The sequence below is a fragment of the Aegilops tauschii genome, chromosome 5, assembly GCF_002575655.3.
Source record: "Aegilops tauschii subsp. strangulata cultivar AL8/78 chromosome 5, Aet v6.0, whole genome shotgun sequence".
Taxonomy (NCBI): domain Eukaryota; kingdom Viridiplantae; phylum Streptophyta; class Magnoliopsida; order Poales; family Poaceae; genus Aegilops; species Aegilops tauschii.
The window spans coordinates 572844436-572859235 of NC_053039.3; the positions used below are offsets into that span (position 1 = coordinate 572844436).

The window sequence follows — 14800 nt, forward strand, 5'->3', positions numbered from 1 at the left end:
ATAGGAAAGGGGGGCGGAATCCTACTTGGAGTAGGACTCCCCCCCTTGGACGCGCCACCCTTGGCCGGCCTCCTCCTCCCTCCCACCTTTATATACGTGGGGAGGGGGGCACCCTAGAACACACAAGTTGATCTTTTAGCCGTGTGCGGTGCCCCCCTCCACAGAAACACACCTCGGTCATATCGTCGTAGTGCTTAGGTGAAGCCCTGCGCCGGTAACTTCATCATCACCGTCACCACGCCATCGTGCTGACGAAACTCTCCCTCGGCCTCAACTGGATCAAGAGTTCGAGGGATGTCACCGAGCTGAACGTGTGCAGATCGCGGAGGTGCCGTGCGTTCTGTACTTGGATCGGCTGGATCGTGAAGACGTTCGACTACATCAACCGTGTTACTAAACGCTTCTGCTTTTGGTCTACGAGGGTATGTGGACACACTCTCCCCGCTCGTTGTTATGCTTCTCCTAGATAGATCTTGCGTGATTGTATGCATTTTTTTGAAATACTACGTTCCCCAACAAAAAATGCATTGAGAAAGAAAAATTGTTTGGTCACTAAGATTTGCTAAATGTTTCTTTTTAAAATATAGTGATAAGCACAATATTTAATGGACAATTATTTTGAGATCTGAAAGTTGGATGTAAATAGGCTTATCCTTACCGAAAGTACATGATGTTTAGTTGTAGTGCCTATACAGAACAACAAATGATGAAAGCCACTTATTACATATTCCCAAACATGCGGTGAAACATGAGTGCATATGTTGCAAGCTTCTAATGCTTTTTTACACCTCTTAGGAATGCAGTAGTACACAATAATTGGGCATTGCAACATAACACATACAGTTGTATTGGGGCCACAAGTAACACATAGAGCATTATATTACAAAAGGGGTACTTCTCATGGGCTATTAATGTTATTAATTCCCAGGCCCTCCATAGTAGATGTAAGTGCCCCAGTTGCTTTCATAGACACCACCTTGCACATCATAACTGTTGTTCTGAGGAGCTATTAAGCCCACATCACTTGGCAGTATGAGAGAGTTGGAGGAATCTACCACTTGGATGTTCCTAATGTAACTAGCCTGACGGAACCCTTCATTGGGGAAGTGTCCACTGCCCATTTGTGTGGAAGTTTGGCCGACATCAGGTGAAAATACCTCACCACCCCACTGGACAGAGGAGGCACTATTCGCCAAGTATGTGAAGATGAATGATGGCCAATACCCCACATAATAGCCCCCCACTTGCAGCCACCAATTGCCCCCCACCTTGTCCTGCAAGCTACAAATAGTTCACTACGAAATACATAATGATTAACACAATTTAGATGACTTAAGTTCCCAAGTTAAAGACAATACATCAAACTAATGGGCTAGTGTATCACAACACATTAGCGAGTTCATGTGCAACTATTTAAATATCTTACTTAGTTTAGCTTACTTAATGTCAATGGCTAATATTTAGTTGTTTCAACTCTAACCAGATAAGGAGGGGTAACTTCAAAGATCCCTTGTTCAATAGCTAAATTAATAGTGTTGCACCCAGGGACAAATATGAAATACGCATGGATACAACTGCTACTCTATTTGTGTGCCAACAAATAGGCTAAGAACCACAATTGATAGAATTTGATTTTGTATGCCTATGTTGAAGTATACGTGAATTTCTCACTCTTTCCCATTAGCATAGGCTTTTGGTTTGAACTCATGTAGCTCAAAGCTAGATTTCTTGAGTTTTAATCCTAGCGAGTGCTATAAAGTAAATAATTGTGGCCGATTCCTATTTCCACTTCTGGGTCTAAGGGAGCATGCACATGAGGAGGAAATGTTGAAGTAAGTGAATTCTCCCACATTTCCCCATTAGCTTACCCTTTTTGATTGAAATGTTCGGTGCAAGCAACTCAAAACTTAGGATTTAAGTGTTGTATTACCTTCCAAACTAAAATGTCGATGTCATATTGTGCGCCTCCATAGGTGGAGGTTGGGGAGATGCTGCCACCAAGGGTGATCTGATTGTCTGTCTGGATGAACCCTGAGCAATGTAGGTTGTAACATCCTGTTGTTTGATACGCATCGCGCTACAATATTCCACAAAGTAAAAATGTAGCATCTTGATGTTATTACCAACATTAATAAAAGGAGGGCTCAACATTTCCCAAAATTAAGATACAGTTAAATATGATGTTTATCTTACGGTCCAGTAGATGAAGAGTCTAGTGTTTCTATCCCTATATAGACCTGGGTATACCTGCAATGTTTGTATGAGGACAAAGCCATCAGTCACATTGAAACTGATTGCACAACTTACTACACCATTATATATTGAATGATTAGGGAACAGATAGATAGACTAAGAGAGAGTGGGGGAGGAAGAGTGAGATTTTGAGGTTGTCCTTCTAACGCAACACATGAAAAAGCAAGACAATCTAAGTCTTTGCACACAACATGTTTCTCCCTTGCTTCCATTGAAATTATACAGACACAATGAGACTTGCCAACAAGTTTGCTCATATGATAATTTCCCATGGAATCCAACTTTTCAATCCTTTTTCCAGCATCTTGGTTTTGTTGATTGAGTATAGTGGTGTCTTATACCCTTTGCACAATTGCTGACTCACAAAATTGAATGTTGCTTGCTTATTCAGTCGAGTCCCTTTAAACATTTACCCTATCCATGCTTAAATATCTAGGATGTCTTCTTAAGTTATTGATATAGTTTTAGTATTGTACATAATGTTGTCGGGACTAGTTTCACATGCCTAATGTACCTCACTAGTCCATGAACACAAGCACCCACATGGACATAAGAGATATAGGTATTTTATATGATACTGAATAAATTAATTGTTTTGGATGAAATGAGGCCCACATTTGTTCAAAATTGATTATCCACCATCTTGTTATTATCATTGTCATGTGTTTCATGAATAAAAAATCTTCAATGGTTGTAAAACCATAGAAAGTGATATGCATATTAGTCCACGCTACATGCATACATGCATGGTTTACATGGTGGCACATTGAGGCAACGATCGGTCCTGAGCTGCTTGGGTCACGACCCTGGTCATGCCATTAGATTTCTTTGATGAGTGTACCACTTTTTGACTCATTTTGGAACTATGGAACGAGTTTGGCCAGGGCCTAGCCCAATTCTGGATGTTCTAGTGTGACACGCTTCATGCGAGTATACTTTGAGTTAGGAAGGAGATGTATATATATAAGGTCGCGCTATTCGTCACCCTGGGTGAGGAATAGTTATTCTTCACCCCTCTCTATTTTGACATCAATGCATCGTATTTTTACGTTTCGTAAATTTTCTCTTATTTCATACATGAAAAGAGAACGTAAGAAAATATGTACTCGCCGTAAAAAACATTTTATGTTACGTAAAATTACGAATGTAAAAACATAGTGTAAAACATACATAAAGTGTGAATTTTTTGGTCTTATAACCTATATTTTTGTTTTTTATACCAAATTTTACATATTGAATCAATATGCATGTAACTATTTATATTCTAAACATAATTTATTTAGAAAGCGATCGTAAGATTACCTCAGGTGAATAATAACTTATTCTGCACCCTAGGTGATGAATAGTAACACTATATATATATATAGTGGGCGGGCTAGCTAATTTAGTCTCTTATTTATGGGGTTTTGTTCTGTAGTATTAATATCAATAAGGAGGGATGTGGGTACTTTATATGTAGATTTAGAGGGTTAGATTATTTTTAATAATTTTTTGGTGGGATAATGAAGATGTAAATTAGAGGGTAACTAAAGATTATGTTGTATAATATCATACGTGCACAATTTAGATATGCATTTAGAGGTTTATTTGATATTATTTTGCATGATATATCTCAGAGGTTGCTTCAGGTTCTTTGCAATAACGACAATGTAGGTAGGGGAGATGACTACATAGATGTTACTTTATTATATTTCAGAGGTGGATTAATATATCATCTATGAAAGTGGCTTTAATGTTTCCCTTTGAGGTCCGACCTGCCATCCAGCTTCAATGGTATTGAGGTCGTTGCCACTATAGGAACCCCCAGTGATCCAGAGTTGTGTCAAGCTAAAGTCATTAGCCCTGGCAATTGTTGGTTTCCACAAATTGAAGCTGGCTCTGGTTCCATGGCAGTTATCAACCTGTGCAGATGCTATGGCATGCTGCTTAACATGAGAGAAAACAAATTTGAATGAGCACTTTCAGAATCAAATAACAATAGTAACAATCCAAGAGGGAGATTATTTCTCATTTTAATGTGATTCTTAAATGGATTTTTATACCTGGTGCCCCGTCGATATATTGGGTATTACTGGTTTATTGATTGAATCGAGGTTTGCGATGCTCTGGGGCATCTTTTTGCCATACGTCTTGATGGAATTGGCCCTCAAGACATCCTCCTCCTTGGTCCGTCGGATTGGTATTGTGTTCTTAGGGCACTTACCATTTTGATGCCATGTTTGGGTGATGTGATGGGGTGCGATGTTGGATTCATGATACATGCCTCCTGGATGGTAAGAAGGCTGCATCTGAATTATGATGATTAGGTGACATCATGAAACCAGTGTGGGATATTGGAGAGCATAGAAACTTGTCAACAACCAATTGCGAAATGAAAGGGGAAATGGTGTTGCAATGTTTTACCTGTATAGTATGGTTCTTGAGGAGAGGATGGTCGAATCCAGGTTGTTTGGAGATGTGCACACAGTCTATGATATCTCCGTCTAGGCTCTGTTAACTTATAGGAATCAGTGGTTGCAACCATGCAGAGAAAAAACAGAATAGTTCGAGCAAACTAGAAAACATTAGATCTTCACTACAATCTTAACATAGACAATGCATAATGTGGAATAAAATAAATAAAATTATTTTTGACAACTATATGCAAACTCAATCAACCTTGGGCTTTTAATTTTGTTAAGAAAATAGGATTCCATCTCTTAATCCAAAGCTGAGCAAAGCTTCCCTTTGTATATCTGATGGATCATGTACGTACTTTATCTCCGAGTATCCAAAAGACAACACTTGCTCGATACATTAATTTCTAGACATCATATTGATCTGATTGGATCCACATACGAACCACTTATCTTTCTAAACAATATAATATTTGGATTTTATAACAAAAGTTGGGTTACATATCCATGTTAATGTTAGTACACATGACTGTCTTGATATGGTTTATTTTATGCTTGAGCTTGGCTTATGTCTTAGTCATTGAAATTTAATGCACATCCAGCTAGGAGGAAGTTTGATGGGACAATTAATTAAATGGAAACAAAAGGATCTCGTTTCGAATTGAAGTTTATCTATTATATTACTTTATTACTATACTAATTAGATATTCCCAAGAAAATCTAATCATCTATATTTTGGGACCAAATTATAAGGGCTAAGATTTAATTCAAGCATAAAAATAGAAGAGTAATATAAAACAAGGTCGACAGGTGAATCTGTAGTATACATAGAAGGAAAAGGCACATGTAAAGTATGTTTTTAGTGTGTGTCCTAAAAAAAGGAAAACAATTATCACATTCATAAAAAGATGTGCAAATTCTAATAACCACACTATTTAAAAGGAGTTTACATGCATACATGCAGTTCAATTAAAAATGTTTTTACAATCCCTCCCTGTTGTTAGGTTTATTTTTTTGTGATTATGTTTGGCACACTTTCCTGCTTCAGCTCTTCAAGATAAAAAAAAAGAAGAACATGAAACAAAACACATTTAGAGCTTGTGCTCCTTGGTAATCGTACACATAATGCAATTGTAAAAAATGATGGAAAAATATGCATCGTTCTTGCCTGACATAGGATGGATAGGTGGTAATCAGGGCTGGGTGTGGCACTGTGGTGGAAATGAGGTGGTTGCTTTCACCATAGAAGGCATGGCTCTGATACAACTGAACTTGATCCTATTTATTTTCTTAGCTCTAGTACATGGTTCAATAATTTTTTGACTATTACTAAAAAATTTCAGCTCTACTACTTTGTTCCAACACGGTTTACTTACTTTCACAGTCTATGTTTGATCTATTATAAGTAGACCAAAGAGTGAGAATAAAGCAAACAACTCTCCGTTCTATGGCACACATAGTCAACTAATAAACTTTGTATCTTCAGTACAAAAGATATGTTTAGGTAGTCACATCTAAGTAATTATGTGAACTAATTTAATTTGTAATTTTCAATAAAATATGGTTGTACTTCATATTCATAGCACAAAGTAGCTTCGATAAATTCACTTGAGAACAAATTGTAGTATAAATTATGTATGAAATTGACAAATCACCATAACGACCTATTCGCTAGGATGTTTGTAAATTCACCACTATCACTAAATTAGCTACCAGCAATGGTAAAGAAAATAAAAGAATATAAGAACTACATTACCTACTCATTGCATGGTTCCACTTTTTTCATTTACATTTAATCCAAAATGTGCTTATTTCTACACTGTGCTATCTTGAATTGATAGTATGAAAAATAGGCTACTCAAAAATCTATGATGCAATTATGTACACTTTTATATGATGAAATTGGAAATGCACAGTGTAGAAATAAGCACTTCAGGCCATGTCACGCATGCCATGTGTAGGATATATCTATTATATACTGAAATAATAATATAAGATTAAATAAACAGATTTGCTACAAATTCTCACCAAGAAAGCAAAACATGATGCCATTGATTTGCATTGACCTCCATAATTAACTAACTTTTATCGGTTGTGATTACACATCACTCATAAGCCATAGCTTGCATGGAAACATAAAATCCTAATTAGGACCATATTGGACCAATAAGGAGCATGTAATGCATACTTTTCTTTCACGGCGAGCCTTTTCCCTTTGATTAATCCAGATCTTTGGAAGAACATGCATTCTTGTATGAATTGGTTGCAATATATTTTGATGAGGTTGTCGTATTTAGCATAAATATTTGGATTAGTAATATCAGGCTACTCTGGTGTAGTGTAAAATGTTTATCAAATATAAGTATCATAATAAACATTTTCCCATGCATGGTTGTATATGGAGGTAAGATTTTTTTTTCATGCTTGCATGTTGAGATCACATTTTGCATTAAAGATCCTAATTGGGTGGAGTATGAAATTCAAAAAACAGCAAAAAGGAAAATAGTTCATGAGGTGGCATGTGCGTTGAGATGGCATATGTGCATTTTGAGATTACAAAACTAGTTGGGATTACATACTTAGGTATATGGGATATAGATGACCCTTATATTCTCAAAAGCAATAATGGCCCTTATAGTTAGTAGGTATTTGAACAATTAAACTTTGATTTACATGGCAATAATAGTTCCAAAATAAACAGTTAGGTCATTCCTGAATCCAAATTTTAACTCTTTGAACAAATTTACTTTCATGTACTTGCATATAACTATTGACGTTTCTCACAAAACTTCCTGGAATAGCATGGCATTTAACTTGCACAAACTTCTTACTCATATGTCAACTTAACAAAAAATGGCTAGAAGAACTAGAGAAAATTATGCTCATTAACTCGGTAAACCCTTCTTAAATAAAAAATGATCTTAATTGTGTCATGGTATGGTTAAATATATGTGGGTATAGACATAGTTAAAGACACTAAATGTAATAACATTTTGGACTAAAATGAGTAGAATTAGTGAAAATCTAAGGGTTCAACTAAGAACAATAACTAAGTACCTATGAATCTTCTTATATGTACTTAGATAACATCATGAAATAGATGTTATCATAAAATATCCTAGTAATGTGCGCTAAAAATCTATCACATTATACATCTGTGCAAGAAAAATGTTAGAGCAGCCATATTTTACAAATAAGATTAGACGACATGAATGATGCTTTCTCTCTATAACATTAACACTACACGTTAGACCTAGAAATATGAAGTGAACTCAGTTGGATTTCTTGTAGTTGTATATGAGGTTGACGTCACAATAATCCTTAGCATGTTCACATTCTTATGCCAGCAAAACCGATAGGTCCGTGGGAAGATGTAAATGGGAGTGAAGCCTCCTAGATCGACAATTATGCAAGTGTTTGCCTAACAATTCTTTCTGAGAGCCTATATCTTAGGACTTTATGAGTTAAAGGAATTTAGAAATAATTTGATAGAACATTAATTTCTATAGAAATGTTCTAACTGTGAATATTTGATGTGTTTGATAAAGAGGGATCAAAGCCAGGACATGCCATGGGTGCGATGCTCCATAGGTTCATAATTAGCATAAGTTCACACAAATGAGAACAATAGCGATACTATAGATATCATGCCAACAAACTTATTTATTGTTAAGAGATCCTATCTCTGGCATTTACCTGTTAAAATGAATTAAGGTTTGATGAAATTTAGTTCTATGGGAACTAAAAGTTGATGTCAATAATACTTCTTATGTTTTCATAATACATTATGGAAATTTTGCTGTCGAATTTCTCCTACTTTGCACATATAAGTTGGTTACCAAAACTGTATAAATGGAGCTAATATAAATTATTTGCCCAAAAGAAATATTCCTTATTTTAGCAATATAATCATGCATAAAATAATGACAAAACTTTTCTTAGAGATTTTCCATATATAGAATATCGTTGTGTTATTTATTTTTGAAAGTCCACTCAAAAGATCATCTATAGTGTGTGTATATTAAACCTTGATGTACTTTCTCCAAAAAAATATAATACCCATTTTCATAATAAACCATATTTATTTTATATGAAATTAGATATAATTAACTAGAAAAAAGCATGATAGAAAATCAGAAAACAAAAGAAAAATACTAGATAGTGGGAAGACTCGACATCCCATAGATCGTCACAACTGTTCTAATTTTCTCGACCTCCTTATCAACGGATGATAATTTATATATCTCCATAACTGGCATTAGCATGATGTGAACATTCATTTTATGGAACCATATTATAATGGACTATACGGAAAATATCTTCATAAATGTGCCTAGTGGTCTCATGAGCATTGATCTGGAACTATTTTTGCCATGACAAATATTGGATAGCTTGTAATATTTTATCTAGTCAAATATTTTTTTCATCATAGTAAGAATACTAACGATGATGCCAGCAAAATATTGGGGATCATATATACTCAAGGAAAAAGTTTCACTACTGCTGCAGTACGTGATTCTTATTAATAAACATGCAAAGTGATCCCCAATAAGTGCAGAATGAGTTACTATATATATAGTGTGTTACTATTCATCACCCAGGGTGCAGAATAAGTTATTCTTTACCCGAGGTAATCTTACAATCATTTCATAAATAAATTACATTTGAAATACAAATAGTTACATTCATATTGATTTACTGCATAAAATTTGGCGTAACAAAAAAATATAGGTCAATAATTGTATTTTATGTACATCTTACACTATGTTTTTACATTTGTAATTTTACGTAACATAAAATATTTTTTACGATGATTATAGGTTTTCTTAGGTTCCCTTTTTATGTCTAAAATAAGACATAATTTACGAAACGTAAAATTACGGTGCATAGATGTTAAAATAGAGGTGGGTGAAGAATAACTATTCCTGACCCAGGGTGACGAATAGTCAATCCCTATATATATGATGCTCAATATATATTTACACACACACAAAACAAATAATATGTCTCTCGTAGGATAGATATTTAGCATCCTATATTATATAACTAACTGGCTTATCCCTACTAACATATTTTTCTCAACATGCTACCTCGATATGCAACCATGTATAAGGAAGACCCACTTCAGCATGTAATTATGCATGAGAGTTTTTACTCTATTATGTTATTTATATTCAATAAATATTTTTTCCTACTACCAGTAGTGGAATTCATATATATTTTTATTTTTAGTTCTCATATTATTAATCCACACATTTATGTTTCATGGAATCAAATCTCATTGGATTATATGGCAACCAAGACAACACATATTTATAACTATATAAAAAATCAAATTCATATGTAGTTACATTTCTGTTCTCATACTATTAATCCAAATATATATGTTCCTTACAACCGAATTTTCACTAAAACATATTGCAACCAATTCCCATGGCAAGCCTCGGGGTGTCATCTGTTCGAATTGTGTCGAATATAGTGTACAAGGTAGGTTACATTTGGATGCTGAGTTGTATTGTATTTAGACAGGATATGGGTCGTGTCCTAATAGGACACTTGTATCCTAAACCTCTCATATAATGAAGGGTAGACACACAATGTAACCTATGCCAACGTAATAGCACATGCACACTGGGAGAGTCGGCGACGTGTGCCAACGCCTGAGTGGCGGGTGTGCGGTATTATGTCAGCGTCACGGGGAGTAGCGCCCGTAATCATGCTTCGGGGATGTAGCCAAGTTCGGTGAACCTCGTTAACAAATTTCGATATCGTGTCTCGTGTGATTGCCTTGTCCTTGGATGATCGACTACGTACCTTGGATTAATTCTAACAAGTGGTATCATGAGCTAGGTTGTTTGGAGGTTGTGGATTGTTGATCTAGTTGATGAGTCGTCGTCAGTTCATGCGAAGATAGTGTGTGAAGAAATCAGTATCATAATCGATTGGGAATTCTTTTGTGGAAGTCGTCGGATTGCTAATCAGAAGAGATCGAGAAGGAGCGTATCACGCGGCGTTAGCGTGGAACTCAGCGAGTGGCATGTACGTGGGTGGTCTTCGGCAGTAGCTAGGGCACCCGGCTGGATAAGGTCTTGGTGGGACAAGGCAATCGCATCCATTGAAACTAGGGGCATGGCAAAGCAATAGCTAGCATTGGAGGTTGAGCAAGAACTAATACACGTGATGAATCACGAGGAGACGGCTCAGGTATTATTTTTCACAAGGTCGGCAGTACCAAGAACCATGGTGCCAACGAAAACTAAGTTTGAGGTGGAGAAATTCGATGAAACTAGAAACTTTGATTTATGGCAGATAAGGTGAAATATTTGTTGACACAACAGGGATGCTTTAAGGCATTGCTGGAAGTCATGTCAGCTAAGATGAAATTATTACGTGTTGGATTAAAACTCAAGGAAGAATTTGGAGCTCGAGCGTTCCATGTAGCCGGACAAGTACGGTTGGGTCGGACTAGATAGTCTCACGGATCGATGCAAGTAAGTTGCTACATAAGACGGTGCACACAGGAGCTTGCAGGCAACGAGGGGTGAGTGTGGGATGATTATCTAACATGGAGTCATGTTGAAGGTGAAGCTGATTTCTGGAAGACTTCACTAGGTGCTGATTGAGGGGCTACATCGTAGAGCATCTCCACTAGGGCCCCCAGGACGCCCCCAGGCACCTTTTTTTTAGCACCGGCGGGTAAAAAAGTCCCAGCCAGGCCCCCAAGACGTCGTTTTGTGCCGGATTTTGCAAAAGTTAGCGCCAGCACACCCACCCCGCACCCAGCCCGCCGGGGGGCAGCTGGGGACACCGACATTAGCTTTTTGAAGGCGCTGCCCCACTTTCCAGCCTCTCTCCCCCCTTTCTCTTCTCCAGGCCCACCCACGTGCAGCACACTCCCTCTCTCCTCTCCACGCCCACACTCCCTCTCTTCCCAGCGACTTCTACTCTCCATGTACTACGGGCGGGCGAGGCCGGAGCTCGCCGTGCATGACCGGGGCTGGCGAGGCCGGGGCGGGCGCTGGCCGGAGCTGGCGAGGTGCGGCCGTGGCCGGAGCAGGCAAGGCCGGGACGGGCGAGGCTGGGGCTGGCGAGGCCGGAGCAGGCAAGGCCGGGGCGAAGGAAGAGCGGGCGTGGCCGGGGCAGAGGTGGAGCGGCGCGGAGCGGCCGGAGGTGGGGCATGCCGACGCGGGTGGCTTCAAAAAGAAGCACGGGCAGCCGTACGATCGTGGCTGGGGCCTGAGGCGTAGTTCCTGGACGGGCGGGCCAGGAGCCGGACGCGGGGCGGCGCCGCTGGCTGCTCCGTCTGCCTCGGCGAGTTCCTGGACGGGGAGCTCCTCCGGCTGCTCCCCAAGTGCGAGCAGCAGGCCCGAGCAGTAGCGGCCAGGCCACGGGCGGGCGCGGGCGCGGCCACGGGAGGGCGCGGCCACGGGCTCCTGTGGTGACTCCGCGGTCTGTCTGGGGGGCGGGGTGGGGGGGGGGCAACGACTGGAAGAGATTTGAGCCCCGGAGTAAAATTCTCGTCGGCAGCCCCCAGGCGGCGAGAAAAATGCCTCCTGGGGAGGCCAACGGCTGGAGATGCTCTAAGTCGACAGAGATTCGAAGCGTATTTCAGCAGGAAAATAATGATTGACACGTAGTTCGGACTGGAGCCCCGTGGTCTGATTGAAACGTGATAATTGTCATCGGTCGGCGATGATTGGTGGTGGTACTTTGCAGTGGGGTTTGAGTGGTGTGGGTTCGCGACCCTTGAGACTCAACCGGGACAGCAGAGGCACGACACAGTAATAGCGGCGAAGCATGCAGTATGCATGGGACATGGAGACGTGTTAGGGCTCTGGTGGTCATACATGTGGTGAGACAACTGTGATTTTATTCGGGATGACGACAAACAACGGTGAAATTCCTTCAAGTTTCAAACAGACGGTCGCGGTGATGTTGAGTTCAGTTAACTCTTATCTGTAACACCTAATAAGTGAATCTTTTACTTTCACACAGATCAGTGATTGGTGTGTGATGACATTGAACGGATACTTCGGAAGTTGGGAGCACAAACTAGTGTAAAGAGAAACTTAATTTCTCGGGTGTTGACTGTGATCAAGAAAAGAACAGACTATAAGTTGTAGGTGCAGTCACGTGGAGTATTGGAGTAGCAGCGGTACTCATGGTATAAAGTCAACTCCAATGTACAAGCTGGAGTTTGTTGAAATTGTGTCGAATATAGCATAGAAGGTAGGTTAGAGTTGGACTCTGAGTTGTATTGTGTTTAGACAGGATATGGAATCATGTCCTAATAGGACACTTGTATCCTAAACCTCTTATATAATGAGGGGTAGACACACGATGTGATCTATGCCAACCAAGGTTTTGGATTTCGTTTTGCCAAATTACCGGGCCTGGGTGAAATGGATGAAATTTGGTTTCAGACGAAAGTGGCAAACCAAAATTTGAAATTTAGAACAAATTCGACTACAATTTGGCAATTTCTTTGAAATAAACCAGAACAAATATATCGAACAGAGTCTTTATCAAAATACATATGTAGAAATCAATTAACAGAATCCATGTATCAAAACATTATAGACCAATAATTGAACATTATACACTCAACATGAACCCTAGATTAACACTCTCCTAGAATCTATGCACCATGTCATTCACGACCTCATGTTGTGGCCCTCCACGGTGTTGCCGCCGTCTACAGGGTCGCCTGCGTGCACGGGCGTTATCGCTGCCACAACGTTCACCCCCCAATGGGAGAGAGAAGAAAGTGGAGAAGTGCTTGAGGAGGAGGAGGAGGTTGGGTGGAGTTGGATCGCTAGAGGAGGAGGCTGGGCGCAGGTGGAGCGCTGGAGCAGTAGGCTGGACGTCGGACCTGAATTTTTTGACCGGGTTATACTAACACCCGGCCCAAACAGTATGGACGAATTTTGGACGAAATTCATTTTTTCCAAACGAAATTCAAAACTCTGACGCCAATATAATAGCACATGCATGTAAGGAGAGCCGGTGGCGTGTGCCGGCGCCCGGGTGACGGTTGTGCGGTGTTGTGATGGTGTCACGGGAAGGAGTGCTCATAGTCATGCCTTAGGGATGTAGCCAAGTTCGTTAACCTCGTTACCAAATTTCGATGTTGTGCATCGTGTGATTGCTTGCTCCTTGGATGATCGACCAGGTACCTCGGATTAATTCTAACATCATCTAGTCCTATAAACTAGTCGGTACAAATCATGCATGTATGGTACAATCAAATTAACACAGGAATCGAAGCGTACGTTTTGACTACGAGGTAATTAAGGTACGGTGCAGAGGGAAGAAGGAGATCAGACCAGCATATACCAAGTTTTCTCGTCTTGGTTTGGATGTGGATTTACTCCCACAAACAAAAGAAAGCGGAATCTTTGGCTTGATAGTGCATATTTGATTTGTTCTAAGACCAGTTATTATACGGAGAAATATATATAAAGATGAATGATACTAAATTTACATCATACAGAAATAAGTCGATAACCTTTTTAAATTTGGCCAGTACAAAGTTTAACACAAAATAAATCAGAGCACGTATGTGTGAAAGGATATAAACCTGAAGGTAGCTTGCGACACTTATATACCTGAATGCTTGCGACAGGAGGTTTATTGAGCCGCCTGAGGAGGCTTCGCACCTCCCGCCGCCTCTGCGCTGTACTCTCCGGAGTCACCGGCACCGCTGCCGCCAGGCCCTCCAAGAAGAAAAACGTGAGAGCCACGACGAGGGCGACCAAGCACGCACGCGTCGATGCCATTGAGCGTCTGTTGAATATCAGAGCTAGCTAGCAAGCCAGCAACAAACCTCTGTTGGTGCTGGTGTAGGTTTTGCTAGCTTCAGTTGCCGTGCTATATATATCTCAGCGATGGAGAGGCGGCGAAGCATCCCGGCGTTTTATATGGCCGGCCGAGAGTGCTCAGCCGCCGTATATTTTAGCTGGGAGGGACCTACCGTAGTGGAATACTGTACAAGGAATGACTAATCAGCAAGCGGCCCCAGCTGGATTGTACGTACTATTGGACTGCATGTCCGCGTCCAACTGGAATTCTTAAGTATTAGTAAGCTGCAGCTATTTTAAATAATACATTTTTTAATTAAATTACACAAATATTACGCTCAAGCAATAATT

At 39.8% G+C, this 14800-nt stretch overlaps 1 protein-coding gene across 1 annotated transcript; it reads right to left on the minus strand.

The window, feature by feature from the left end:
• Positions 1 to 803: 803 nt before the first annotated feature.
• On the minus strand, positions 804 to 14428 carry LOC109780819 (protein neprosin-like). The gene is made up of 8 exons (XM_073499553.1): positions 14258 to 14428; positions 11606 to 12229; positions 4657 to 4743; positions 4296 to 4541; positions 4008 to 4175; positions 2194 to 2247; positions 1931 to 2077; positions 804 to 1274 (listed from the first exon to the last, which is right to left on the minus strand). Exons 1-8 carry the CDS (start codon positions 14426 to 14428, stop codon positions 918 to 920), a joined length of 1854 nt encoding a protein of 617 aa, XP_073355654.1. The 3' UTR covers positions 804 to 917.
• Positions 14429 to 14800: the final 372 nt, after the last annotated feature.

Excerpts from the sequence above, each read along its gene's own strand:
- LOC109780819 (XM_073499553.1), bottom strand. The coding sequence starts at position 14,428 with ATGGCATCGACGCGTGCGTGCTTGGTCGCCCTCGTCGTGGCTCTCACG. Across the intron at positions 12,230-14,257 it reads CTCCTGTCGCAAGCATTCAG|AGCATCTCCAGCCGTTGGCC; the intron begins GTATATAAGTGT and ends CTGTCGACTTAG. Across the intron at positions 2,078-2,193 it reads GACTCTTCATCTACTGGACC|CGCGATGCGTATCAAACAAC; the intron begins GTAAGATAAACA and ends GGAATATTGTAG.